The 25,212-nt window shown below is 46.1% G+C and overlaps 2 protein-coding genes across 3 annotated transcripts in view; one reads left to right on the forward strand and one right to left on the reverse strand.

Annotated features, from left to right (window-relative positions):
* Positions 1–316: 316 nt before the first annotated feature.
* TLDC2 (TBC/LysM-associated domain containing 2) lies at positions 317–11,293 on the forward strand. 2 transcript variants are annotated; one of them, XM_028118764.2, is made up of 6 exons: positions 317–346; positions 1,558–1,719; positions 2,213–2,365; positions 4,589–4,684; positions 10,084–10,157; positions 11,158–11,293. In XM_028118764.2, the coding sequence occupies exons 1-6, from the start codon at positions 317–319 to the stop codon at positions 11,291–11,293; spliced, it is 651 nt and encodes a 216-aa protein (XP_027974565.1). The 2 variants fall into 2 exon arrangements, with proteins under 2 accessions (XP_027974565.1, XP_027974566.1); XM_028118765.2 differs by lacking the exon at positions 4,589–4,684.
* Positions 11,294–12,547: 1,254 nt separating this feature from the next.
* The window catches only part of SAMHD1 (SAM and HD domain containing deoxynucleoside triphosphate triphosphohydrolase 1), a 56,719-nt gene continuing 44,054 nt past the window's right edge, over positions 12,548–25,212 (reverse strand). The window contains exons 12-16 of the mRNA XM_028118549.2: positions 25,062–25,201; positions 24,185–24,280; positions 18,772–18,876; positions 17,269–17,406; positions 12,548–14,730 (exon numbers count right to left, since the gene is read on the reverse strand). Coding sequence (XP_027974350.1) covers positions 14,596–14,730; positions 17,269–17,406; positions 18,772–18,876; positions 24,185–24,280; positions 25,062–25,201 — 614 coding nt within the window. The 3' untranslated portion in view covers positions 12,548–14,595. The remainder of the gene's footprint in view (positions 14,731–17,268; positions 17,407–18,771; positions 18,877–24,184; positions 24,281–25,061; positions 25,202–25,212) is intronic.

Genomic DNA, 25,212 nt, shown 5'->3' on the forward strand with positions numbered 1-25,212 from the left:
GAAGGGAATCAACTAGAATTACTGGGTGAATTTAATGCGTGTTAGTTGCTAACTCCAAGTGAGGCTTTGAATGCGGAGGGTAGCTGACCTCACAGACCTACCCAGTGATGATTAGTCCTGGGAGTGACGGGGGGGGGGGGGGGGGGGGGGGGGAGAGAGAGAGAGAGAGAGCAAAGGGCAGCTAGGTGGCCCGGAGCTAGCAGGGTGTGCCCCAGGCCTCTCCCTCTCATTTCTAGGCCTTGCCCGCCCGCCCGCAGTACTCCCTCCCCCTGGGAGGGCTGAGGACTCTTACTACCAGCTTCAGGCCCCGGACAGAATGAAAGGTCGCTGGCGTTACACTCGGCTGGTAAGGGGCCCAGCTTGGGCTGGGGAGTCAGGTCAGCAAAGGTGGGGGAGGCCAGATCTCTGGCAGGGTGGGGTCTGGGCTAGGACTGGAGGCAGGCCGGAGCTTTGTTCCCTTCCAAGTCCCTCTCCGGCCTGCCTAGAGTTCAGAGTTCAGGAACCCCAGGGCCCCAACCCCATGGTCCTGAGACCCTAACAAGCATAGACTGCTGTCTCCAGCCAGATGGAGCTCTGTCCAGAAGCCCCATGCAGCTAGGACCCCTTCCTTAGGCCTGAACCTGGGTAACAGAAAAGCAGTGTCCTGGTCATTTCTCATCCTGGAGGAACCTCTCCTTATGAAAAGTCCTCAAGTCATTGTGCGCAGGTGCATGTGTACACACGCACGCACGCACACACACGCACATACCCTCAAACATACACTCTGGACCAGAGTGGAAGCTCAACTGAACGAATGCATAAACCAAGACACATCCACACTGACACACACACATATTTGTACAATCCCAACTCACACTCACAAACATGTTGACAGGTAAACAGACGAAGTTACTCAACACCTTCTCACACTGATTTGCCAACACAAGTCTATTTTAAGCTGATACACACCTTCGCATGGATGAACACACATCTTACACAAACCTGCACGTGCTTTCTCAGCTGCTACACGCACTGTCTCCCTGGCTGACAGGGAAGCCTCTGGCCCTCATTTCTTTTCTTTGTAAAATAAGGATAGTAAGGAGAACATTCTTAGGATTCTTGGGAAAATACAGAGAGATCATGCACAGCGAGCACCCGGCCAGGCCTGGTCAAGGGTGTGCTGACCAACATCGGCCACTGTCGGTATTGTTATTGTTATGCTTATTGATAGTAGTATTATTGTTTTGGGTGCAGACACACAGGGTCACAGCTCGCAAGGCTGGGCCAGGCCGGGCTGCCTCCTGCCTTCTCTCCTGCCCCTGAGCTTAGAACTTGATCCTTGGCACCCACTCTGGATCTAGAGCAGGCAGGCAGACAAACCACAGAGTCCATGGCCACATCTGATGGGTATGTGTACCTCTGACCTTCGGCTGGCAGGGGCCAGGGTGGGAGCCGGTCACAGGCAGGGGGTGGGTGGTGGTGGCAGGGGCCTAGGCAAGGGTGATGAGGCAGCCGAGGCTCTTGGGCTCTGGAGACATGGAAGCCGATGTCTCCTTGTCCCTCTTGGTGTCTTCACAGCCCAGCCAGGTGGAGGACGCTCTGTCTGCGGAGGAGGGTGAGGAGGAGGAAGGGGAGACAGCCCCAGCCCCAGCCCCCATCTCCGCTCCTGCTCCGGAAGATCCCGTGGAGCCCCAACTGGCAGAAGCCAGCCAGGTTCTAGGAGCCTCGGAGATTAAGCAGGTTCGGGCACAGGGCCAGGAACCTCAGGGTCCCACCCTCCTGCCCTACCCCAGCCAGGTCCAGGGACACCTGGGGTCACTCCGGCTGTGTCCCAAAGCTGGGGGCGCGGGTGGAAGGATGAGGTAGGAAGGATTGGGGGAGGGATTCAGCATCTCATGTATTCTCCAGCCTCTAGGGACCAAGGTGACCAAGGGGAGAGAGTCCTGAGGGAGACCTGACCTTGGTTCAAATCCTGGCTCTGCCACTTACTCCCCGTGTGGGCTTTAGGCAAGTGGCTTCACCTCCCTGAGCCTCATTTTCTTCAACCATAAAATGGGAATAATAATCCCTCTCTAAGGGGCCCTTGGAAACAGTAAACTCCGGTGGCACCCATAAAGCACCATGCTTGTGTGAGCGGGGCCTGTCCAACTTCAGTCCCTCTGTTACCCTGAGGATAGGGTGGAAGGAGCGGGGGAGGACGAGGGTCCTTGCTCACCTCCAGCCCTGTCCTTAGCTCAGCCTCCACCTCCCGCCACGAGTCACCGGACATCCCTGGAGCCTGGCCTTCTGCACGTCGAGAGATGGCTTCAGCCTGCGCAGCCTGTACAGGCAGATGGAAGGCCACAGTGGGCCGGTGCTGCTCGTGCTGAGGGACCAGGATGGCCAGGTGAGCTGGGCCCAGGGCCCCAGCCTGAAGCCCTGGGGGTGCCCAACCACACACCAGCGGGCCCTGCCCCAGGGCAGCCTCAGGGGCGGGAGGCAGAGGTGATCGCCAGTCACTTGTAAGGGACAATGATGATGACATAGAGACCTCCCCCGTTCAGAGCCATTCCTTCCTTCATCCCCTAATTCATCCATTCAACACATGTACATTAAGCACCGTCTATGTGCGAGCTTAGATGTGGACAAGAGCAAGGTCCAGGCAGAAGTGGTTCCAGCCCTCTTGGAGCTACAGGCCTAATGGGGAGGTGGGCCAGAGGTGAAGCAAATAAATAACTGGGGGGACATCTTAAGTGGAGGAGCTGCACCTTCATGATCCGTTGATGCTTTGAAAACATCCCCCGGTTGGTTGGGGGCTAAGAGTGAAAGCTGGCTTTGAGGAGGTAGCCACAGACCTTGGGAAGGCGCTGTCTCAGATTCCTGTGGTCTCGCCAATGGGGAGGGGTGTGTTCTGCCAGGCCCTCTAGACAGGGGCCAGGGGAGGGGGGGAAATGCTGGTTTCAAGTGCTCTTCCATGGGAGGAACATGTTAGAGCTGGGAGAGATCTCGAGGGTCCCTGAGGACCCTCACGTGGGCAGGAGCTCCTTCCACCCTCAAGATGCCAATCAAAGGGGCGCCTGGGTGGCTCAGTTGGTTAAGCGACGGCCTTCGGCTCAGGTCATGATCCTGGAGTCCAGGGATCGAGTCCCACATCGGGCTACCTGCTCAGCAGGGAGTCTGCTTCTCCCTCTGACCCTCTTCCCTCTCATGCTCTCTCTCTCTCATTCTCTCTCTCAAATAAATAAATAAAATCTTTAAAAAAATAAAAAAAAAGATGCCAATCAAGGGCTTTCCACCTCAAGGCCACGGAGCTCATTTCCTCAGGATGGAGCCCCTTCCTTGGCAGAATGCTGCTGACTATGAGGAAGTGACTGCTTATATTAAGCCAAAACCTACTCCCCATGGCTGCCTCCCAGTGGTCCTGCCTCTGCCCCTCAGCTCTCGGTATAAGAGGGAAAACCTGCAGTCCACCAACTATCCCACAGGAGAAAATGGCTAAGTGAACTATGGTTCTGCGACCTAGTGAAATATTACCAAGAGCTGGGGAAAATGATGTAGAGCCATAACCACTAAAAGTATTGTTTTTATTATTTTTATTTACTTAAGACTTTATTTTTATTTTTTTAGGTAATCTCTACATGCAACGTGGGGCTTGGACTCACAACCCTGAGATCAAGAGTTGCATGCTCCCCCGACTGAGCTGGCAGGCACCCCAAGTTTTTGTTCTTAAAGCAGGATATGAAAGGCACTCTTGGGCCAATGGAGAAAATGTATTATGAACTAGATACTAGATAACATTATGGAATTGCTGTTAATTTTCTTAGGTGAGATGATAGTATTGTGGTCATACATGAGAAAATCCCCGTTCTTAGGAGCTGAACCATTTAGGGGTAAAAGGGTTATAATATCTGCAACCTACTTTCAAACAGAACACCAAAAAATATAAGGAGAGAGAAAGTGAACATGGCGAACACATTCACGATTTTGAATACACATGGAGGGTATCTGTACCCTGATTTTACTTTTCTGTGTGTTTGAACTTTTATAAAGAAAAGTGAAGGGGGGAGGCAGCTTACAAAACACAGGTACGGGGCACCTGGCTGGTTCAGCTGGAAGAGCATGCAACTCTTGATCTCAGGGTCGTGAGTTTGAGCCCCACCTTGGGTGTAGAGATTACTTAAATAAATAAAACTTAAAAAACAAAAACAACAATACAGATGTACTATAGGATCTGGTTTTCTGCATAAGAACATATACACTGGCATTAAACAGATGCTGGAAGGAAAGGCACCAAAACGTTAAGAATAGTTACCTTGGGGAGCAGAAGGGGGACTTGGAATATGGCTTTAGTTTCTCTTTCTGCTTGTCTATAACTTCTAATACTTTTCTACAAGGATTACTTTTACAAAATAGGTACGTTTAAGAAAAAGTAGGAAGACGCCAGCAAGAGTTCTTCCTTGGGGAGTGTTAAGGGAAAGGATACATGTTGATGGGCCCATGCGGCCCTCCCCACCCCCCAGCTCTGTCCCAGGCTCCCCGCCCAGCTGGGTGAGCCTATATCACCGAGCCTGGAGAGTGGGGTTGCCTCCTCTCCCCGCGAGCTGCCGCAGCAAGCTCCTCTGCTTTTCAGATGTTTGGAGCCTTCTCTTCCTCAGCCATTCGACTCAGCAAAGGCTTCTATGGTACTGGAGAGACATTCCTCTTCTCCTTCTCCCCACAGCTAAAGGTGATGTTCCCAGCCTTCTAGGGAGGGGGGAGGAGGGCTGTGACAAAGATCCTAAGGCCCCAGTGGCCCCTAGCTCTATCCCCATGCCAGGGTGCCTGGTATTCCTCCATCTTTCCACAAAGGGAGTGGGACAGGCCAGTGGTGGGCAGCGCATCCCCCTTGGCCCTGTTCATCTTCATTTCTTACAGTGCTCAGGAGGTCCCTGGCCACCACAGACTGGCTCATAAAGGAAGAGCGGTGTTGCTCACCCGATGCAGGCTGCAAAGACAAGATGGGTCCGAGTGCAAGTAGATCTGTGGGTGCACAGGTGGAGGAGGAAGACAGACACATCCAGTGACTTCAGTCTTCTTAGGAAGTGTAGGCTGAGGTCATCGGCTAAGAGTGAGGTTGGCGGAGAGAGCGTACAGACTGAGCAGAGGGAAGGTGTCAAATCGTCCTTACGGGAGTGGAGAGGGAGGCCTACTGGAGAGAACCAGAGAAACAGAAGGACAGCTAGGCAGCGTGAACTGCAAGTGGGGAACGTCAGCTTAAAGGCAGTCTAGTCCCCTGGTGTTTTTCCGCCAGCTACATTCGGCTCCTTGGGTTCCGGCGTGCAGAGTGTAGCTGGGAGGGCTCCTCCAAGATGGGGCTTCCGCCAAGGTGGTGTGACCGAGCGAGAGAGGGAAGCGGAAGCCGAAGGGAGTGGGAATGTAAAATGGACCCCCGAACCTAGTCTGGACCAGTGGGGAAGGGCAGCCAGGGAGGCTGAAGGACCATGAGACGAAGACGAAAACAGCAGTTGAGAGGTGGCCTTGTGGTCAGACACTCGGAGCAAGGACACCCATCGAGCCACGTGTTGGAATAGAAGATCCCAGAGAGAGGGCCATTGGAAACAGAGCGGGAAGGACAGGTTCCTGGGTGTGAACAGAGGGGACAGTGGCTGAGGTGGGGGTAAGAAGTCTCCGGTACTGGAAAAGGACGGGCGCTGAGGGCAGGCACGGGATGGGTCTGTGCGGACGGTGAAGTTCACCGAGGACACCAGCAGGAATGAGGGAGGAGGGAAGGAAGGGTGGGACAGAGCTCAAGCCTCTAATTCGTGGTGACTGGTGACTAGGAGATGGGTGAGTGACAGAGACAAGACTGGTGGAGTCAGAGGGTACTTGCTGCTGGAGAGCAGGGCTTTTGAAGGAGGGAGGGGGATGGTTCGTCGCCAACATCTCCCATGTAAAACTTTTCCATCTCTGAGCTATTTATTGAATAAAACGACTGAGCGCTGTAGGCTTGGCACGAAGCGCACTACTTTTACTACTCATATAAATAGTAGCAGCTAACTGGGTACTAATGTACCACCTGCCAGGCACTATTCTGAGACGTTCACAAATTAGCGCATTTAATCATGACAACATTCCTCTGAGGGACATACTATTATTGGCCCCGCTTAACAGTTGAGGAAACGGAGGCACAGAGAGATCGAGTGACTTGCTAGTCAGTGGCGAGGATGAGATGCAGAAACAGGCCCTGGGGCTTGAACTCAGCCATGGCGGTAGGCTACCCCTCTAAATGACGGAGATGCTCTCAGGCTTGCAGAAGAGAGGCGATCACAATATAGAGCGATAAGGGCTGTGGAAGAAACCACAAGGAAGAGCACCTCTATCAAATGGGAGTGGGGAGATCAAAGGAGACTTCCTAGAGGAGGAGCTTCTTGAGTTGGATCTTGATGGACAAACAAGATCACCAGGTGATGAAGGGCATGGGGAGCAGTCTTCTTGGAGCATGTGCAAAAGCACAGTAATTGGAAAGGAGACAGTGCCCATTTAGGAACCCAAGAGATGAATGGGTAGGGGGTCAGTGTGTCTGCCCTGCCAGAGCATGCCCTCACGATATACTTGTTCAATGGATGAAGAACTAGTCCCAGGTGTTTTTGTTTGCTATGAGAGACCTCCCCCCCAATGCATGGACCATGAACCTACAGATATACTCAGCCACACAATTATTTGGTCCCATGACAAGGAGGTCACAAGGAGCTATGGACTCCCTGCTAAAAGCAAAACACAAGGTATCTATTGCATTGTCTCCATCAGCCAGCCTGGTAATCTTTTCAGGAAACAGGGAAGGGGTCCGTTGTTCTAGTAAACCCGTGCTGGATTCTAATTACCACTTGCTTTCCTGTATTCACATCCTAGAATTCTAAAGTTCTCGGATTTTCCTCCTACTACACTGACTACTCCTTGGCAGAATCCTTTGCTCGTTCCTCCTCACTTCCCCAACCTTTTGACATCAGAGGGTCCCAGAGCAAAATTTTTGGTTCTTGTCTCTTCTCTACCCTCATTTTTTTCAAGGTCTCGTGCTGATGGCCTCTACCCCTGAACCTGAAACTGACATATATCCAACTACTACCAAGAGTTGCTGCTTGGATCTCAAGCCCGGCATTTCAAGCCTCACAGGTCCCAAACCGAGCTCCTGACTTTGCCCCCAAATCTGCTCCTCCTGCCCATCTTCTCCAATGAAGTTAATAGCACCTACATCTTTCCTACTGCTGAGACCAAAAATTTTGGGGTCTTTGATTCCTTTCTGTCACACCCTACACCTGAGTTGTCAATGAATCCTGATGGCTCTGCCTTCTCTATCTATATCCAGAACCCACGACTTCTCACCATGTCCTTTGCTGTCACCCGGTTCAAGCCAGCATCATTATTTGTCCTTGTTCCTGCTATACCCTCCTAAAGGGTCTTCCTGCTTCCAACTCAGTCATCCCAATAGCTAGAGTGTGCCTTTTTTTCCCCCTAAAGATTATTTTATTTATTTGTTTATTTATTTGAGAGAGAGAGAGAGAGAATGAGCAGTTGTGAGGAGGGGCAGTGGAAGAGGGAGAAGCAGACTCCCTGCTGAGCAGGGAACCCAATTCAGGACTTGATCCCAGGACTACAGGACCATGACCTGAGCTGAAGGCAGACGCTTAGCAGACTGAGCCACCCAGGGGCCCCTAGAGTGTGCCTTTTAAAAGGTAAATCATAGCATGTCATTCCTTGGCTCCAAGCTGCCAATGGCTTTCTTTCTTGGAGAAAAGCCAGTCTTTATAATAACCTACAAGGCCTGTGCGCCTGGGTGGCTCAGGCCTTAACCCCACTTGGTTAACTATCTGCCTTTGGCTTGGGTGATGATCTCGGGGTCCTGGGATCGAGCCCTGCATCAGGCTCCCTGCTCAGTGGTGAGCCTGCTTCTCCCTCTTTCCACCACCAGCCACCCTGCCCCACCGGTTGTGCTCTCTCTTGCTATCTCTCTGTCTCAGATAAATAAATGAAATCTTAAAAATATATATAACAACCTACAAGGCCCTACATCTTCTGGCCTCTCTCTTATGTTGTTTCTTGTTATTCTTCCTTTCCCTCACTCTGCTCTAGCCACAGTGAGCTCTGAGCTGGCCATTAAACATGCAGGCCTGTTCCTACCTCAGGGCCTTTGCATATGCTGTTCTGCCTAGACTGCCTTCTACTGGATCACCACATGGCTCAGGTCTCACCTCCTTTAGGATTCTGCTCAAATGTCACCATCACAGAGAGGCCCTCTGTGACCAACTAATTTAAATTTATAACATTCCATTCTTTGAAAACTCTTCTTGTCCTTCTCTACTTTTTTATCCTTAGCATTTGTCACCACCTAACAGTCTATTTATTTTACTTAGTTACCTGCCTCCACCTACTAGAATGGGAGTCCCATGAAGGCAGGAATTTTTGTCTATTACATTCACCATCCCACCCAGTACATAAAACAGTGACTGGTACTAAAGGCTAAAAATAATTAAGTAAATGAATGAATACAATTTTTAAAAATTTGAAAAATTGTTGAATGAAATTAATTCTTTTTAGAGGGGCTGTCTTCTCAGCCCCCGTTATGGAATCTTGGTTTTTTTGTTTTGTTTTTGTTTTTGTTTTTGTTTTTAATTGGGTAATCTTTGCCTGTCTTTGGTCTTTTGACACCTCTTGTGTTCTTTATGAATTCTCAGTGGCTCCTTGATGGTGATTCCAAATAGCACCATGAACAGGGTCTTCGTTTCTTCCATAGCAATATTTATCTTACTCCTTCAAGTCTGAAGGTCACATTCTTCGATGAAAGTAGAGCAGGAATTGAATGGTTCTGTCTTTTCATGGTCACTTGTTAATATTATCTTATCTCTTCTGAGCCCGGGGTTTATTTTATTAGTCTGTTTTCTTGCTAAAAACCCTTTGGCTGCTCATAGCATTTTTTTAAAACAACTAATTACAGGCAGTAATATGCAATACATTCATGGCCTTCTAGAAATATTTTTATTAGCCCAATTGACTCTTGAATAATTTATTCATTCAACAGACATCTATACCATGCCTTGGGAATATTGCTGGGAATCAAGACCGCCCTCACAGACCTTACATGGTAGTGGAATAAGCAACGGCACATTGGCATATGAACAGGGTCATCTCAAAGAGTGCTAAATGCTGAGGAAAAGGAAACAGAGCCTGGGAGGAAGGGCTACTTTAGACAGGGTGCCCCAGGAAACTTTTCTGGGATGACATTTGGGCTGAAAGATGAGAAGTGGGCCATTTCAGGATCTGGGGGAAGAGCATCCTCAGTAGAGGGATCAGCAAGTGCGAAGGTCCTCAAGCAGGAATAGCTTTGGGTGTCCCAGGGACAGCAAGGCCAGGGTAGCTGAAGTGAAGTCAGTAAGGGGGCGAAGAGGTCAGAGAGGAAAGCAGCGGTCAGCGCAGGCTGGGCTTCTGGCTGGAGCGAGCAGTTGGATTGTATTCCCATTGCAGCGGGATTGCAGCGGGGAGCCCTCGGAGGGCTTTAGGCAGAGGAATGGTAATATTGATCACAAGGCAGAGCTGAGATGGGCTGTGGGCAGGTGACTGGAAGCAGGGACAGGTAAGCTGTGAGCAGCGAGGAGTGACTATGGCGGGGATTGGGTGGGCACAAGTGGAGATAGACGTGACAGAAATGGGGGTAGTCTGGCTGTGTCTTTGGGGTGGGGCCAAGACCTGCTAACGAACGGAGTATGAGGCAGTGTGGGGAAGTGGGTAGGCTCCAGGGAGAGAGGAGGAAACAGCTCATGGCAGAATCAGGGCCCAGCTCCTGACCAGGAACTTCCCCCTCCTCTCTCCAGCTTTGCAAGCAGGATGCTATAGAGTTCTCGTCTGTTTCTAGAACGGGGGGGGGGGGGGGGGGGGGTTGGGTTGGGTTGTGGGAACTGAGACTGGAAGGCAAGAGGAGATGAAATCCGGGGAGAATGGAAAGAAATCTCAGGGGGCAGGGTACTTCCCGACGCTTAGGTGGGGCTTGGGCCTGGATGTTCCGTTCCCTCCACGACACTGCCACCCAGTGGTGTGGAGTCAAACTGCAAGGGCAGGACTCCCCGCAGTAACCCAGCTTTTCTCCCGTTATCCCAGGTCTTTAAGTGGACAGGAAGCAACTCTTTCTTTGTGAAAGGAGACTTGGATTCACTGATGATGGGCAGCAGCAGGTGCGTGTCTCAGTCCTCCCAGGGTCTGGGGTCTTGGGGTAGTCTGTGTTCTGGTCCCTCCCCCATCCGGAAACGCTGGGCTAGGGCTGTCCCAGATAAGATGAAGCTGGTGGTGAACTTCCAGGCCTTTCCCTTCAACATGGCCCAGGTGTTGCCTAGTCCCCCAGCCAAACCCCTCAAGCCTCCTCTAAACACCGAGGGGGTAGAATGGCATGGACTACCCTCCAAAGTGTTTACAGTTGATGACAGCTTAGTCTGAATGCATGTGATTTGGGGAACAGCATTCTGCATCGTTGGATGAGGCTAGGGTCAAGGGATGGGAGGCTAGATCAGGGAACATAACTCACTGGAGGAAGGCAGGCATCTGCCGAGGAAACGTGTGTGTGTGTGTGTGTGTGTGTTTTGGAGGGATGAGTGGGTTAGGAATAAAAAGCCTTACTCCTGGTGAGACCTCCAAATTCAGGCAGAATAAATCTTATCTTGAGGGCAAAGATGAAAGCGGTGTTTGACGAGTACCAGGCAAGTTCTTTGCCCTCCCAGCTCCCTGAAGAGCCCCTACTGAGAGTTTGGCACAGAACATACAAGCCATTGCTGATTTGCAGTAACCCACTTCCCAGCCCCAGCCTGGTTTGCTGTCCAATGAGGGGATCAGAATGGATGCTTTCTGAAGTGTTTTGGGCTGAGTCCATGCCTTAAGATTCACTCCTTTGATTAAGCATTGCCATCTTTAAAATGTTCCATATGTTCTAAAACTGGACTGTGGACAGTGGTGCACCACTGTATATATTTATTAAAATCATTTAACTATAAAAAAAAAATGCTCCAAATCCTATGGGGAACAACATGTGGAGTTCCCAACAATTCTGGATATAAATCAGTTTAAGGAGATAAAACAGGCAAAACTGAGCTGTGGTCATGGTGAGGCCAAAGGCTGATGGTGTAGACCTGGAAGGCCAATATCCAGGAGTGAGTCATGCCGAGATCTTCCTCTTCTCTTTAGTGGCCAGTTTGGGCTGTGGTTGGATGGAGACTTGTACCATGGGGGAAGCCACCCTTGTGCAACCTTCAATAATGAGGTGCTGGCCCGGCAAGAGCAGTTCTGCATCAAGGAGCTGGAGGCCTGGGTCCTGAGCTGATGCAGCTTTCTGAAACAACAAATGCTTGGACCTGCTCATGAACACCATCTAGACCCTCCTTAGGGAGGGCTGCCCATTTTCTCCAAAACCTGGATGACTATGGCTGTGACCAAACCTCCCTGTGGCCTGGGGGCCCGAGACAGTCCTGGAAGCAAGCAGTGTTCTCCAGGACAGGTGACTCTGGAGTGAAAGGTACTCACACCTCATCTGAGCAGCACAAAGACCCTCATGACATTTCTTTATTTTTTAAAGTAGGCTCCATGCCGAGCATGGGGTTCAAACCCATGACCCTGAGATCAAGAGTCCCATGCTCCACCAACTGAGCCAGCCAGGTGCCCCCCTGAAATTTCTTTTTAGAAATTATACAACTAAAACATGTTGACTGTAGAAAAAAACAGAACACTTTAAAAAAAATTAAAATTGCCTAAAATTGAACCACTCCCCCAAAACACTAACTTTTTCATTTTCATATACATCCTTCTAGACAATTTTCCATGGAGATATATATATTCTATTCTGGATGTTTTAGAAATCATTTTATTTTATTTTTTTTTAAAGATTTTATTTATTTATTTGACAGAGAGAGACAGCTAGAGCAGGAACACAAGCAAGGGGAGTGGGAGAGGGAGAAGCAGGCTCCCCGCTGAGCAGGGAGCCCTATGTGGGACTCGATCCCAGGACCCTGGGATCATGACCTGAGCCGAAGGCAGACGCTTAACGACTGAGCCACCCAGGCGCCCTAGAAATCATTTTAACTTCATACTGTCGAACCACAGACACCTGGGCTCAACTGGTGAAACTACTCCAGTAGCATCTTTCTTTTTCTAGAACATTGAGGGCTTCCTGTCGGCCACCAGCATACGGGGTGCTTGCAAATCTCTAATTTCACAAGGAAGATATAAAAGCAGCAAATGAGCAATATACCTATTTGGATAAAGCAGTTGAATCTCTGTAGATGGGAACCTAGGGCAGGTTAAAAAGGAGGAAAGATATGTTTCCTAACACAAGAGCTCAGGAAATAAGAGACATCCATATCCCATCCCATGACAATGCCTGCCTCCTGTCAGAAAACCAAATAACGTAAGTCCTGTTAAATATCATCCCCCCTCTTGCAAACCAAACATAGCGTTGACATAGTCAGACGCATCTGGGTAGATTCCTAGACACATTTCATTTGCAGAACAGGGTGCAGACTGGGCACACACGTGTGAGAGGACGTCATTAAGGAAAACACCTTTGGTTTCAAGATGGAGATACATTCATGAAGCTTTATTGCAGCTATTTTCCTCACCCAAACGAAGTAACAAATCATTTTTCTTACATTCTCAAGGTGACAACAGTTCAGTAACTCTAGAGGTTAAGTTGTTAAAATCTCAGTTTTTATACAAATAGTGAAGGTGTTTGTTAAGAAAAATTTAACCTTTAAATGGCACGTGGTTCTGATAATTAAAACAGTTGCAAAGAGCATAAAGTGCAGCTGAATTATATGTAAAGGGTGCAAACAAAGTTGATTCAAGTTATTTCTCAGATAGCACAATGATACAATGTTGAAACCATAAAATTCCAGAGTAAACCACAATGACTTAAAGACAGGAGTTGCAGAAATAAAACAATCTTAGCAGAAAAACATTACATTCTTGACCTTGAGTCTGGATACACGAACTCTGAGCCCTACAGTTCTCCCCACTGAATGTTTCAGAGGTACCTCGGCCAACACAGATATGACTCAGTCCCATGGCTGACTTCACTTGTGCTTCTAGGAGCCCACATATGGACACATCCTCACCCACACAGCATTATGGTGGAAGTGGGAAGGGTTTTAATTATTCTCCTATGAATTAGGGTCAACTCTTGATCATCTGCTGGGGGATGGAGGAGGGTGGTGGTGGTTATACAGAATGGCAGACATCTCTAATACTTTTCAGCCTAGTGTCAACAGAACAGAACTTGGTTACACAGTAAAAGGTAGCAGCATTCCTAAGACTGTGGATAATCTGCTGCCTATAGTCTGAGTTCCTTCCTTCCTCCCGCTTGCTCTTGCCCGGAGCCAGGCCTGGCCCCCCAATCCCGGCCTGCCTTGGAGGCTTTTGTAAGGGAGTGTCAAAGCATAAGATGTTAAGGGTTCATGACTCCCATTCCCCACTGCCCTGCATCTACAGGACCCTCTGGCTACCGCCAGCTTTGGCTCTAACTCCGGACTTTATTCTTGGTGAAGAAGTTCTGTAGAACGGGCAATTGTGTGTATATGGAGGTGGGGGTGGGGGCCCTCTGCACGGAACTGCTCAACCACAGTGGTGCCTACTCCACTGCAGGAGGTAAAGGTCAAGAGTGGGAAATACTGGGCCACAGAGGGGAACGTGGAATTCTTGGGATAATCACTCATCTCATCCCAGGCAGCTCAGTCTTTGCTCTGAAACCCATAAAATGCCCACTGAACCAGCAAAAACAAAGTCCCAGCTCTGAGTAGCCCCAAGAATGGCTCCTGTGACCCTGATCAGCTTACTAGGGAAATTCAGACAGAAGGTCGGAGGGGACCCTTCTCCAGGCTGAGCAATGATAGTGAAAAAGACCTTGGGACACGGACAGTGAGTATTCAGGAGAAAGAAACTGCCCAGGTCTGGGGCTGCAACTGACCCAGGGAACAGCCTCCTCAGAGGCAGTTTTATGTCCCACGCCAGAGAAGGCCAGAGCCCTCGGACCTTTTCAAAAAATTAATCATGCCTCTTACTCAGGAGGTGGAGCTTACTCCCGGCCCTCATTTCCTACTGTTTAGTCCAACCTGGCTAAGAGGGCGAGGGAAGGTCTTTCGCTAACATTCAGATCACTTAAGAAGAATTGTCCTCAAATTCAAGGTGATGGGTACCCTCCCTCAAGGGGCTAGGCTTTTATGTTTCGTTCTCAACCATGGCTGTTTACGACAGTCCCAACTTCAAATTCCTCTGTGCACCTTCTCTCATTTCTAAACATTTTTTTTTTAAAAGAACAATCATTTGTCATAAGAGTTCAGAGTACCTAATTTTTTTTTTGTTATTCTAAGAAAATAAGACTATTAGAGAAAGACTTTAGTTACAGTTAAAATAGACAAGGTAACAATTTCCATAGCATGTATAGCAAGATTTGCCTAATACCTTTTTGTTTCTTTGGATAAAAATTACTTAGCTTCAGCATGTGTGTACATTCAAAATATAAAAAGCACTAGTTATCACTAAATTTGTAGAACTCCACGACCAAATTCCCTACATTAGTTAATATTGCTGGGGGACAGGGAAGAAGGCTTTATGTAAACAACTGGTTGCAAACATTTACACTGAGTCATCCGGAAAAAGCCACTGTCTAGATTTGGACACTTTCTGGAAGTGATCTGGGCTCTGGGCTGAATTCGCGTTATTCCACTCCATTTTTCGAGGTGTTATAAGAGGGGCTACAACGTCACCATCCTGTCAAGGAAAGAAAAACCAGGAACAAAGAAAAGCCAGTTTTCATAACTTTGAGTGAAATCCTCATGTGCACCTATCCTTGTCTTGCAGATAGATTGCTTCTAGACATACTTACTCTTGGGAAACCCTAAATTACATATATGCCCTATGCTTGGGCCAAATTAGAAACACCACAGCCCTGAGCAGGTAAGAGCCTTTGTAGGAAAAGTTATCAGACCTATTCTTTTCAAAGACGGCCAGGAGCAGGGCACCGCAGAGTTCTGACTCCTCTTCCTTCATACACTTTTCACGAAACACAAACTCTGCCTTTCTTTTTTTGAAAATACCAATAATTGCTTTTATTTTTTTATATTATTCTATTTTTTTTAGGGAGAGAGGGGTGGGGAGGGGCAGAGGGAGAGACAGAATCTTAAGCAGGCCCCACACCGAGCGCAGAGCCCAACATGGGGCTCGATCTCATGACTCTGAGATCATGATCTGAGCCAAAATCAAGAGTCACATATTTAACTGACTGAGCCACCCAGGCGCCCCTCTGTCTGTTTTTCCAGGAAAAAGAGGGACTTCACTAGATCCCTGCTCCTCTCTTGCCTAGTCCCCCCCTACAATAAATGATATTCCTATTTGGAAGACCCTTCTGGCTCAAAGTCAACATTATTTGCCTTTAAACTCATCTCCATTTCTATCAAGCGTCCTTATTTCTACCCATTCTAGTTTCAACTCTAGTGAATTTTGTAAATACAAACTTGAATGTCACTCTCCTGCTTAAAACACTTTAATGGCTTCCATTGCTCTTAGCCTACAGGACTATGCAAAATCCCCTGGACCCCTCCCCTAAAGGCACCATGCTCTCGCCCATCTTCTGGCCTCACCCCCTCCATCGACTTTACCCAGCTGACTCCATCTCATCCATCCTTCAGGTCTCAGCTTCTAAGTCCTTCTTAGAATAAGCCTTTCCCAACCAACCAAGTTATGGCTTAAATCCCTCTCCTTTTGGCTCCACTAAGACTCTGTGCGCCCTACCCCAAGGCACTTACCACACCGCTACAATTGTTATTTACTTGTGTGCCCCAACAAGACTGTGGGAACTATGTCTGTCTTAGGTACTGTTCCATCTCTGGTACCTAACATAGGACCTGGCAAAAATCCCCATTCAATGAGTGGATGTATCGTCGTTTTAAAGTAGTTATTGCCAGATGGCTGAACTTCAACAGCCTCTTGTCTCTCTACTTCCAGTCTCTCCAAGTTCCAATCCATCTGCTGCTAGTTTTCTTTCTTAATCAGTGGTTTAGTTTCCTTAGGTGCTACAGTACCTAAGACAGACACACTTCCTCATCCCCATGGGTCTTATTCTAGTTGGAGGTAACAAATGCAGGAGTAAGTAATGATGGCAGCACCTAAGGAAACTCTTGAAATCTCTCAATGGTTCCCTCCCCACTGTTCATATGAAGTCTTCTTCCTTAGCTGATTATGCAATGCTCTCCATAATCTAGTCTATTCTTCCCATTCAACCTCTCACCACTCAGCAGTAGGGACTCTTGAGTCCACATAGCTGGTCTCCTCACGGCCCCCAAACACACTCCACTTGTTCCAATTTCATGCCACTGGGTTACTCCTCTAGGAACTACATCCACCTTTTCTCCCTGCTACTCATTCAAACATAATCCAGCCTTCTGGACCCAGCAGAATCGCTTCTCCTTCAGAAGGCTTTCCTGACAGCTCTCTTAACTCTTAGAATCCTAACAGAACTCATCTGTATCACTCCTTCTGGCACTTGATAAAGTACCGACTACCGGGTTGCTCCTTCATTTTGTTTCCTTCAGCACCCAATGCATGGGGGTTGGGGGAAGGCAGATCTGGTGTTGTGGGAGAGCATCCTGGGCTAGGAAGTAGAACGCAGCTTACCACCTGCCTGCCAAGTATTTCATTCAGACACTCAACAAATAATCGACTGGCCACTTTCTCTGTGCCAGGCACCTGCCATGTCCAGGCCAGTAAGGGACAACTTTAACAACATTCGCTATAGGATTGTCAGCTACAGCTTGGCTCCTCTTCTTCTCCATTGTCTTATTCCAGACAATTTAAATAGCTCACAGTTTGGGGAATACTGAATTTGAAATAATAAGTTAGAAAACTTATTATCAACTTGTATGTAGCCTTAAACAATTTACTCAGCTTTGGTAACCTTCTCTGAAAGATGAGGACACTATGACTCATTTCCCAGGTAACTGGGAGGAGTGCAGACAACTGGTGAGAACATTATAAAGTACTATCACATGTTCATCACTTTGAACTTTTAGTATTAGGATAATAATGATAAACAGAGTACTCACTCAAAATTGGTGTAGGAAGAAATCACTAGTCAACACAGAGTCAGACATTTTAAAAGGAAAGCTTAAACTAGAAAAACTTTTTTTTCCCAAAACCATAATCAAGTGACTATAATTTAAATGAGAACTTTTCAGAGGGAAGTAAGATCTCTTTTAGTTTTTACTTAGAAATAAAAAATTGTGCAAATCATGTGAATAATAAACCACCCACCTGAGGCTTGGTGAAGTCTCTGATTAAGCACCATTGAACAAAATGTTGTTGTGCAGCAAACAAGGTCTTTGCATCGGTCTTCTTGCAGTATACGCGAATTAGCTGCTCTGCAAATCTCTCTGGCAAAAGCTCTGAAACCTTTTCAAAGAAGAAAAGATTTCACTGTCATCTTGAATTCATACACTGAAGAGAGGTTAGCTGTTCCTAAGCTCCATTCTATTTTTTTTTTTTGAGATCTTATTTACTTATTTGAGAGACAGTGTGAGCGAGCAGGGAGAGGGACAAGTAGACTCCCCGCTGAGCACAGAGCCCAACATGGGGCACGATCCCAGGAACCTGGGATCATGACCTGAGCTGAAGTCAGATGCTTAACTGACTGAGCCACCCAAGTGCCCCAGCTCCCTTCCTGATGTTATTTAAAAACACCACAATGTTTTGCTGTTATATCCCAATTATCATCCAAAGAAAGGAATTCAAGGTAGTTGTCATACTGCAAAATGCCCCACAATTTTATGTCAATAAAAGACTAAAAGTTTGTATCATGTAATTATATGTAGACCAGACTCTCACCAAAAGATATGCAAGTAAGCACATTTAACTTTCATGACTTCAACCATACAACACTACTTTTCCCATCAGATTTATAACCTAGTCTTTAAACCAAAAACAGTGCTTTCATTTATTTTCAGCAAACAGGAAAAACTGGCTGCTAAGATGGTCTAGTCTACACAAAAGTCAGATATATTTAAGTTTTTTAAGACTTTTTTAAGATTTGAGAGCAAGTGCACAAGCGGGGGGGGAAGGGGCAGAGGAGAGGGAGAAGCCGACTCCCCATTAGCAGGGAACCCGACATGGGGGGTTTGATCCCACGATCCTGGGATCATGAACTGAGAAGGCAAACACTTATCCGACTGAGTCACCCAGGGACCCCAATTTTTTTAAGATTGTATTTTTTCATTTATTTGAGAGAGAGAGCACATGTGAGCGGGGGGAGGGACAAAGGGAGAGGCAGAGAAATTCAAGGAGACTCTGAACTGAGCACAGAGCCCAACGCGGGGTTTGATCTCATGACCCCAAGACCATGACCTGAGCCGAAACCAAGAGTTGGATGCTCAACCAAATGAGCCACCCAGGCGCCCCCAGATATACTTTAATTTTAAAAATAATTCTTTTTTGGGATGCTTGGGTGACTCAGTCGTTAAGTGTCTGCCTTCGGCTCAGGTCATGATCCCAGGGTCCCAGGATCGAGCCCTGCATCAGGCTTCCTGCTCCGTGGGAGGCCTGCTTCTCCCTCTCCCACTCCCCCTGCTTGCGTTCCCTCTCTTGCTGTCTCTGTCAAATAAATAAATAAATAAAATCTTTAAAAATAAATAAATAAATAAATCTTAAAAAAAATTTTACTATACACATTGACTTTAAGACCTAATCTGCATGTAAAACGCAGATTTATCCATAGATTTGCAAAATGCCACTACAGTCTATTTGTTTTACCTAAGTAGTTACCTGATCTTTAGTTATCATGACTGCTTTGCTGAGGTCACTCTTACAATAGAAGCGAACATGGTCAATAGGATTCTTGTCTTCCATTCCATAATCCATGTTGATAACCTTAATAAAAGGAATAAATTAGTGATCACTCACATAATAGAATTGAATTCAGGGTTGTAGGAGCATCACAAGAAATGGAGCAGAGCTCTCTGGAGGTTCAGAAATAAGGCACTGATAAGGTAGCTCACAGTAGAATAAAAATAACTCTGGTGCATGTGCCATAGGGATTTGGTCTTGAAATCTGGATGGGGTGGGGGAGATTATTTGTGCTTTCAACGTAAGTAGGGTGTAAAGTCTCTGCCTATGTGACAGCCACTGTGACAGGTCCTGTAGGTACAAGGAAACTTGATACACTCCCAGTGCCCACAGCATGTGTGGCCTAGACTGAGGTTGAACAAATAATTATAAAAGTAATGTCTAAAAGAAGATGTGGTATATACACACAATGGAATATTATGCAGCCATAAAAAGGAATGAGATCTTGCCATTTGCAACAACGTGGATGGAACTGGAGGGTGTTATGCTGAGTGAAAGAAGTCAATCAGAGAAAGACATGTATCATATGACCTCACTGATACGAGGAATTCTTAATCTCAGGAAACAAACGGAGTGTTGCTGAAATGGTGGGGGGTGGGAGGGATGGGGTGGCTGGGTGATAGACATTGGGGAGGGTATGTACTATGGTGAGCGCTGTGAATTGTGCAAGACTGTTGAATCACAGATCTGTACTTCTGAAACAAATAATGCAACATATGTTAAGAAAAAAGAAAAAGAAGAAGATAGCAGGAGGGAAAGAATGAGGGGGAGTAAGTGGGAGGGGGAGACAAACCATGAGAGATGATGGACTCTGGAAAACAAACTGAGGGTTCTAGAGGGGAGGGGGATGGGGGGATGGGTTAGCCTGGTGATGGGTATTAAAGAGGGCACGTTCTGCATGGAGCACTGGGTGTTATGCACAAACAATGAATCATGGAACACTACATCAAAAACTAATGATGTAATGTATGGTGATTAACATAACAATTAAAAAAAAAAAAAAAAAAGAGTAAGCACTGGAGCCAGACTGCCCAGGTTCAAACAGTGGTTCCAGTACTTAAGTGTGTAATCTTGAAAAAACTGTTTGATCTCTAAAAAAAAAAAAAAAAAAAAAAAAAAGTAACGCTCTAACTACATTTGTTCTAAGAGCTACCAAGGAGAAGCAAAGGGTGCTGTGAAACTTTGGAACCAGGGAGCCTAGTAGTCTGGGGCTCCCCGGAAATGACTGGGCATGTTTTCCTGGGAAAGTGAGCAGGAATTAGCCAGGTCTATCTATGTGGGAAGGAACGAATTCCAGGCAGAAGAAACAGCTCTGAGGCACGGGGCTGCCATGGTCCACTGGGTTAAGTAACACTGAAGTCACTGGCGAACTTGGAAGAATAGTTCTCGTATGGTGATGGCGACAGACAAAAGGTTCAGGAGTAAATGAGAAATAATAAAAGAGAAGACAACTCTTAGAAGCTTGACTGTTGAAAGATGCATGAGAGAAGAATGTGGAGAGGAACGTAGTACCTGGGAAAGGTAAGGGAGTTGTGGCGGTAGGGGGGGGCAACTTTTCAATGAACTGGACCCTAAAGAAGAGGAGAGAAGTGAAGAGTACGACGTTTGCTGTTTTCCTGAGATGAAAGTCTGTTTAACTGTTGCTGGGGAAGTCAGAAAGAGAGGACAGAATGGACCCTGGGGTTCCACAGAAATGCTAAGATGAATGGCTCTATGGTGTACTGCTCAATGTCATAGCCACTAACCACATGCAGCTTTTTAATTTTAAAGTTATTAACATTAAATACAATAAAAAATTTACTCAGTTGCAGTAGTGACGTTTCAAATGCTTAACAGCCGTGTGTAGCTGGTGGCTACCAAAATGGACAGCACAATTATACCGAACATTTCCAGCATCACAGAAAGTTCTACCAGACAGCCCTGGTCTAGAACACAAGTAAAAGGATTACTCTTAGCCTTTGATAAGAAGAGAGACATTTTCCCATTGCCAGAGGGAAGGCTGGACACAGCTGCAGATGGAGGCTTATTCGGTGTGTGTAGGTTCGGTGTGTTCCTATCTAATGGCCTATATTTTATCTCTGAAATAAGGGCCAAAATGGGGTTAGTCCCAGTGAATACAGTTGTGGGCAGGGAACAGGGCTGGAGGTCTGAGAAGAGTGGAGATGGTTTGAAATAGTCATTATGGACACTGGGAGAATTGCACTAAGCCTACCAGAAGTCCAGAGGGCCCAACGAAGCCTGGGGACTATGAACTGCCATTCAGCCTTTTGCTGGGTAGATGCGAAGAAAGGCAAGGGAGTAGAGGGTAATTGTAGAAAATGACTGAATCTATCACAGAATCTAAGAGTGGGAGAGAAGTAGAGATAGGTCATTGACAAGCTGGAAGAAAGTGAGGAGACAATAAACGAGAAGTCCTGAAGAGCAAGGAACAAGCACATAAGGAAAAAGGGGATTTGAGGACAGGCAGGATGCTTAAAAATCAGTGATTTTTAGAGGAAAGGTATTTTCAAATATCGGTATGGTTCAGAATGTAATCTGCTGAGTGTTGGCCGAGGTGGAGTAGGTAAGGTCACCGAGGATAAGGATGAAGAGATCAACCAGAATTGGCCAGCCTTGTGGACTATGAAGCCACCAAGGACCACTGCAGGAACTAGAACAGGGAGAAAAGCTCTAAACCAGCCCCAAATCTTCAACTAAGAGGACAGCAGGTCGGGAGATGCCGGTCTCAGAGGAACAGGGACCTTGCACAGGGCCTTGAAGTGATGCTAGGGAACGCGAGGACTGATGGGCAGGAAGGCCTCCTGACCTCGAGGACCACGCTCTTCCCGAAGGGGCTGCAGAAGCATCAGGTTCTCAGGGAACAGCCAGGAGGCAGCAAGGGCAAAGAGAGCCAACAAGGAGGCTGAGGACCCAGGGAAGCGTGTTAACTACGGTGTGGAAGAGCTCCACAGACAGGACTGGGAGAAAGGGAGGGTCCGAAAATAAGAGGGGGAAAAACTAGAGTAATGGGGTGATGGTGGTACAGAAAAGAACAGACGATAAGAGGAGCTTATCCTGTGACTGGTTCCTGAAGAAAACAAACAAACAAACATGGTCTATGAAGTTCCTGCCAGTACCTTGGAGAGGAAAGAAGACACTGAGGCTCAGCTCTGGTCCCGAAGTCAGACCAGGGGTGTGTCTCCCAGCGTGTGTGTGCTACTGGCTTTGAGAGCTGCAGTGAGGGTTCTGCACGCCTCTACCTGGGAGGCAGCAACGGCTCAGTCTCCCCATGAACCCAGGGCTGGTGCTATCCTAGGCTTCTCTCCTGGGTACTGTTTCACGTGGGGAGGGACCCAATGTAGCCTTGACACTGTGACACATCATGGTAAGGTATGAACACTAATCAAATTTTCAGGAGTGCCCCCAGCTCTTTGGTATTTATTTCCTTGGTTTTAGACAAGAAATAAAAGGCAATACCTATTTACTCCAAAACATATATAACTAGAAATTCCTCCTTAAAGCAGATTTGATAAAACGGTTATTTTTCTAGAAGGGCAATACTATAATAGTTGGAGTTCCCATTCTTAACCAAGGAAGGACTCAAAGGCAAAATGTAGCTACAGATCAACAACTATGAATCTTTCATTCTAAATAGCAAAATTAAGTTTTATAGCCCATTAAGTAATCATAAAAGTTACTACACACAGTCTTAAAAGGAGGCACATATAGTAAAATGTACCACATAAATATATTACACTGTCAAACTAAAATTGAGAGGCTAATACATAAGACATTTAATTAGCAAATTGCTTTCTCAGAATACAAAAGGGCTTTACCCATCTTCACCCATCTTTTTCTGATTATGAAACTCTTCTACCATACTCACTCTAAAAAAAAAAGTACCTGCAACTCCATCACCCGGGTAGAAACCATGTTAACGTTTTACCAATACATCCAGAATGTTTTTCAGTGTGCTCACTATACACACATGTGTATATACATTTAAAGAAACAAAAATAAAATCATTCTGAATGTATTACTTTTTTAGTTATAAATATCTTTCATGTTAAGAACAATTTTTAATGTTTGCATTATTCCACTATATTTCCTATTGAGAGATATATCCTTTCCCCCCCTTATTTTACACTATAATAATGCCACAATATATAGATTTGTGCTTGTTTTTTGTTTTTGTTTGTTTTTTTTTCAAAACTGATCATCTCCTTACAACAAATACCTAGAATGAAATTGCTGGGTTGGTTAACATCGACCCTAATATGGTCTCCTGTATCAATTTACATTCCCATTTTCACATACCTTTATCATAACAAAATCTTATAGAATTTTTTGTTCTGACATGTCTGATAGTCAAAAAAAATCTTTCATTGCTCCATCAATTTGCCTTTAGGTTAAAGCAAACTTAATCATGTGTGTGCTGTCTTCTCCTATGTCTCTTCAAGTACTTCTGATCCTATATTCATTAGCAGATTGCGCTTTGAGAGAAAAACCAGATGGGAGGTCAGGGATTGACTAGGATAGTGCACTGAATTGAGAGCAATGCAGACCCTCAAGTAAAGCACTGAGGGCAAGGGAGGACATGTGACAGCCCAGGGAAAACATTCGGGAGAGTAAGTTCTTTCAGAATCTCAGAAACTCAGAAATTCAGAAAATCCCTTTATTCTGGTGTAATTTCATCTAAAGAAACAGGAAACCGTAGCCTGATCTGCAGGTGTGAGGCACTTCAACCCTCAGCCAAGTGACTAGACTGGGTCCAAGGACAATTCACTCATTGTATCCCTTGGTAAAGAATGGTTATGGAGAGATCACCCTTCACCAAAGATGCGTCAACAAGAAAAACAGCAAATGAGAGGCTTATGGAAAAAAATTCATGGGCAACACTGTCCCAAGATTTCAGAGGAGTAGAACTCTGAAAAGTGGCTCCTATAAGAAACAAAAGAAAATGTGAAGAAGCCATTTGATAGTCTTGTTAGGCTACAGGACACTACAGCCTCTATGAAGGAGCTAAAAAGTCTTTTTCCTTTGTATGCATAGACAATTTAAAAAAATAATTGGCATAGATTACTTTTGTGATCAAGAAAACATTCAAAAATCAATATATGCAATGTTCTGCTAACCACATGATCACGATTACATTGAAAATATCAATGTCAAAGAAAATTTAAAAAACTGGCTAATGTTGATTCTTTGAGCTCACAGGTGATTCTTTTCCTTCCTTCTATTTTTCTGTATTTTCCAAATTTTCTTTAATGAACATGTAATACTTTTATAATGGAACGGGGGAGGCTTTAATCTTAAAAAAATGTCTTAGTATATTATCGGGCTAACTACTTACATCCACTATTAAATCTTCAGCCTTCAGTTCAGCTTCCAGCACTACGTCACTAGGTTTAGCATTGGCAATTTCCTCTGGAAGGCATTTATAGTCTTCCTAGAAAAGACAAGACTCCTCATGTTAGAACCCCAGTTTTTCATCATTAAGTGTTTATGCCACAAAAGGTTCCCTCTCTGAAAATGGCACTTTACTAGGAAAAGTGAGTAGAGATAGCCCTAACAAATACGTGGCTTCTGCTTCTGCCATCCTTCAAACAAACCACAATAGAGTGATTCTCTTAACAAAATTTTCACATTAAAAAAAAATGTGGCATTGACCTATTAGTAAAATAAGAGGAAAGTGTTAGGAGGCAGGGTGTGGTTATCCGTATGGCTCATGTTACTGGCTTTCTGGCAAAGAGAAAAACCTTCCACAAGCAAGAGGGGAAAACAGATACAGATACTTGGCACGCACCATCTGGGAGAACCTGATATAGTGTGAAAGAAGAAATTATGAACAGCAGGTCCTTAGCGTCTCCGTGAAGCTCATGCAGATACCATATTTTGAGGCCCCATTTTCTTGCCATTGGATCTAGCCAAAATTTGGGAGGCCCCCCCCTCACTTCTGGGATGAGACAGTAAAGGTTTGGACTAAGTCAGACTTGGCTTTGAATACTGGCTCACTAGTGCTTCCATAGGCAAGTTATTTAATGTCTCCCAAGCCTCAGTTCCTTCATCTACAGGATCAAAGAACACGTTATTGATGAGAAGATTAAGTAAAAATGAATGTAAAGGGCTTAGAACAGAGTTGTGGTATTATAATGGGTTAATGGTTTCCTCTTGGAGGACAAATGGAAGAGAGAGACCTTTCACTACTGGAAAGGTGTTTGACAACTTACCCTTTCAATTTTTGTTTTTCCCTTTGGCTTAGTCTCACCCACATACTTGTATAGATTACGGTATTCGATTTTTCTTAAAATCTCTCGTGCTGCATCCAGTTTTGGATCAGAAGAATATAAAATCTCCAGAAAAATGTTATCTGCCAATTTG

This window comes from Eumetopias jubatus, unplaced genomic scaffold, assembly GCF_037043125.1.
Source record: "Eumetopias jubatus isolate StellerSeaLion01/CBP00866 unplaced genomic scaffold, mEumJub1_p1.0 scaffold_9, whole genome shotgun sequence".
NCBI classification, from domain to species: Eukaryota; Metazoa; Chordata; class Mammalia; order Carnivora; family Otariidae; genus Eumetopias; species Eumetopias jubatus.

Excerpts from the sequence above, each read along its gene's own strand:
- TLDC2 (XM_028118764.2), top strand. The coding sequence starts at position 317 with ATGAAAGGTCGCTGGCGTTACACTCGGCTG. Across the intron at positions 4,685-10,083 it reads CCTTCTCCCCACAGCTAAAG|GTCTTTAAGTGGACAGGAAG; the intron begins GTGATGTTCCCA and ends CCGTTATCCCAG. Across the intron at positions 10,158-11,157 it reads CTGATGATGGGCAGCAGCAG|TGGCCAGTTTGGGCTGTGGT; the intron begins GTGCGTGTCTCA and ends TCTTCTCTTTAG.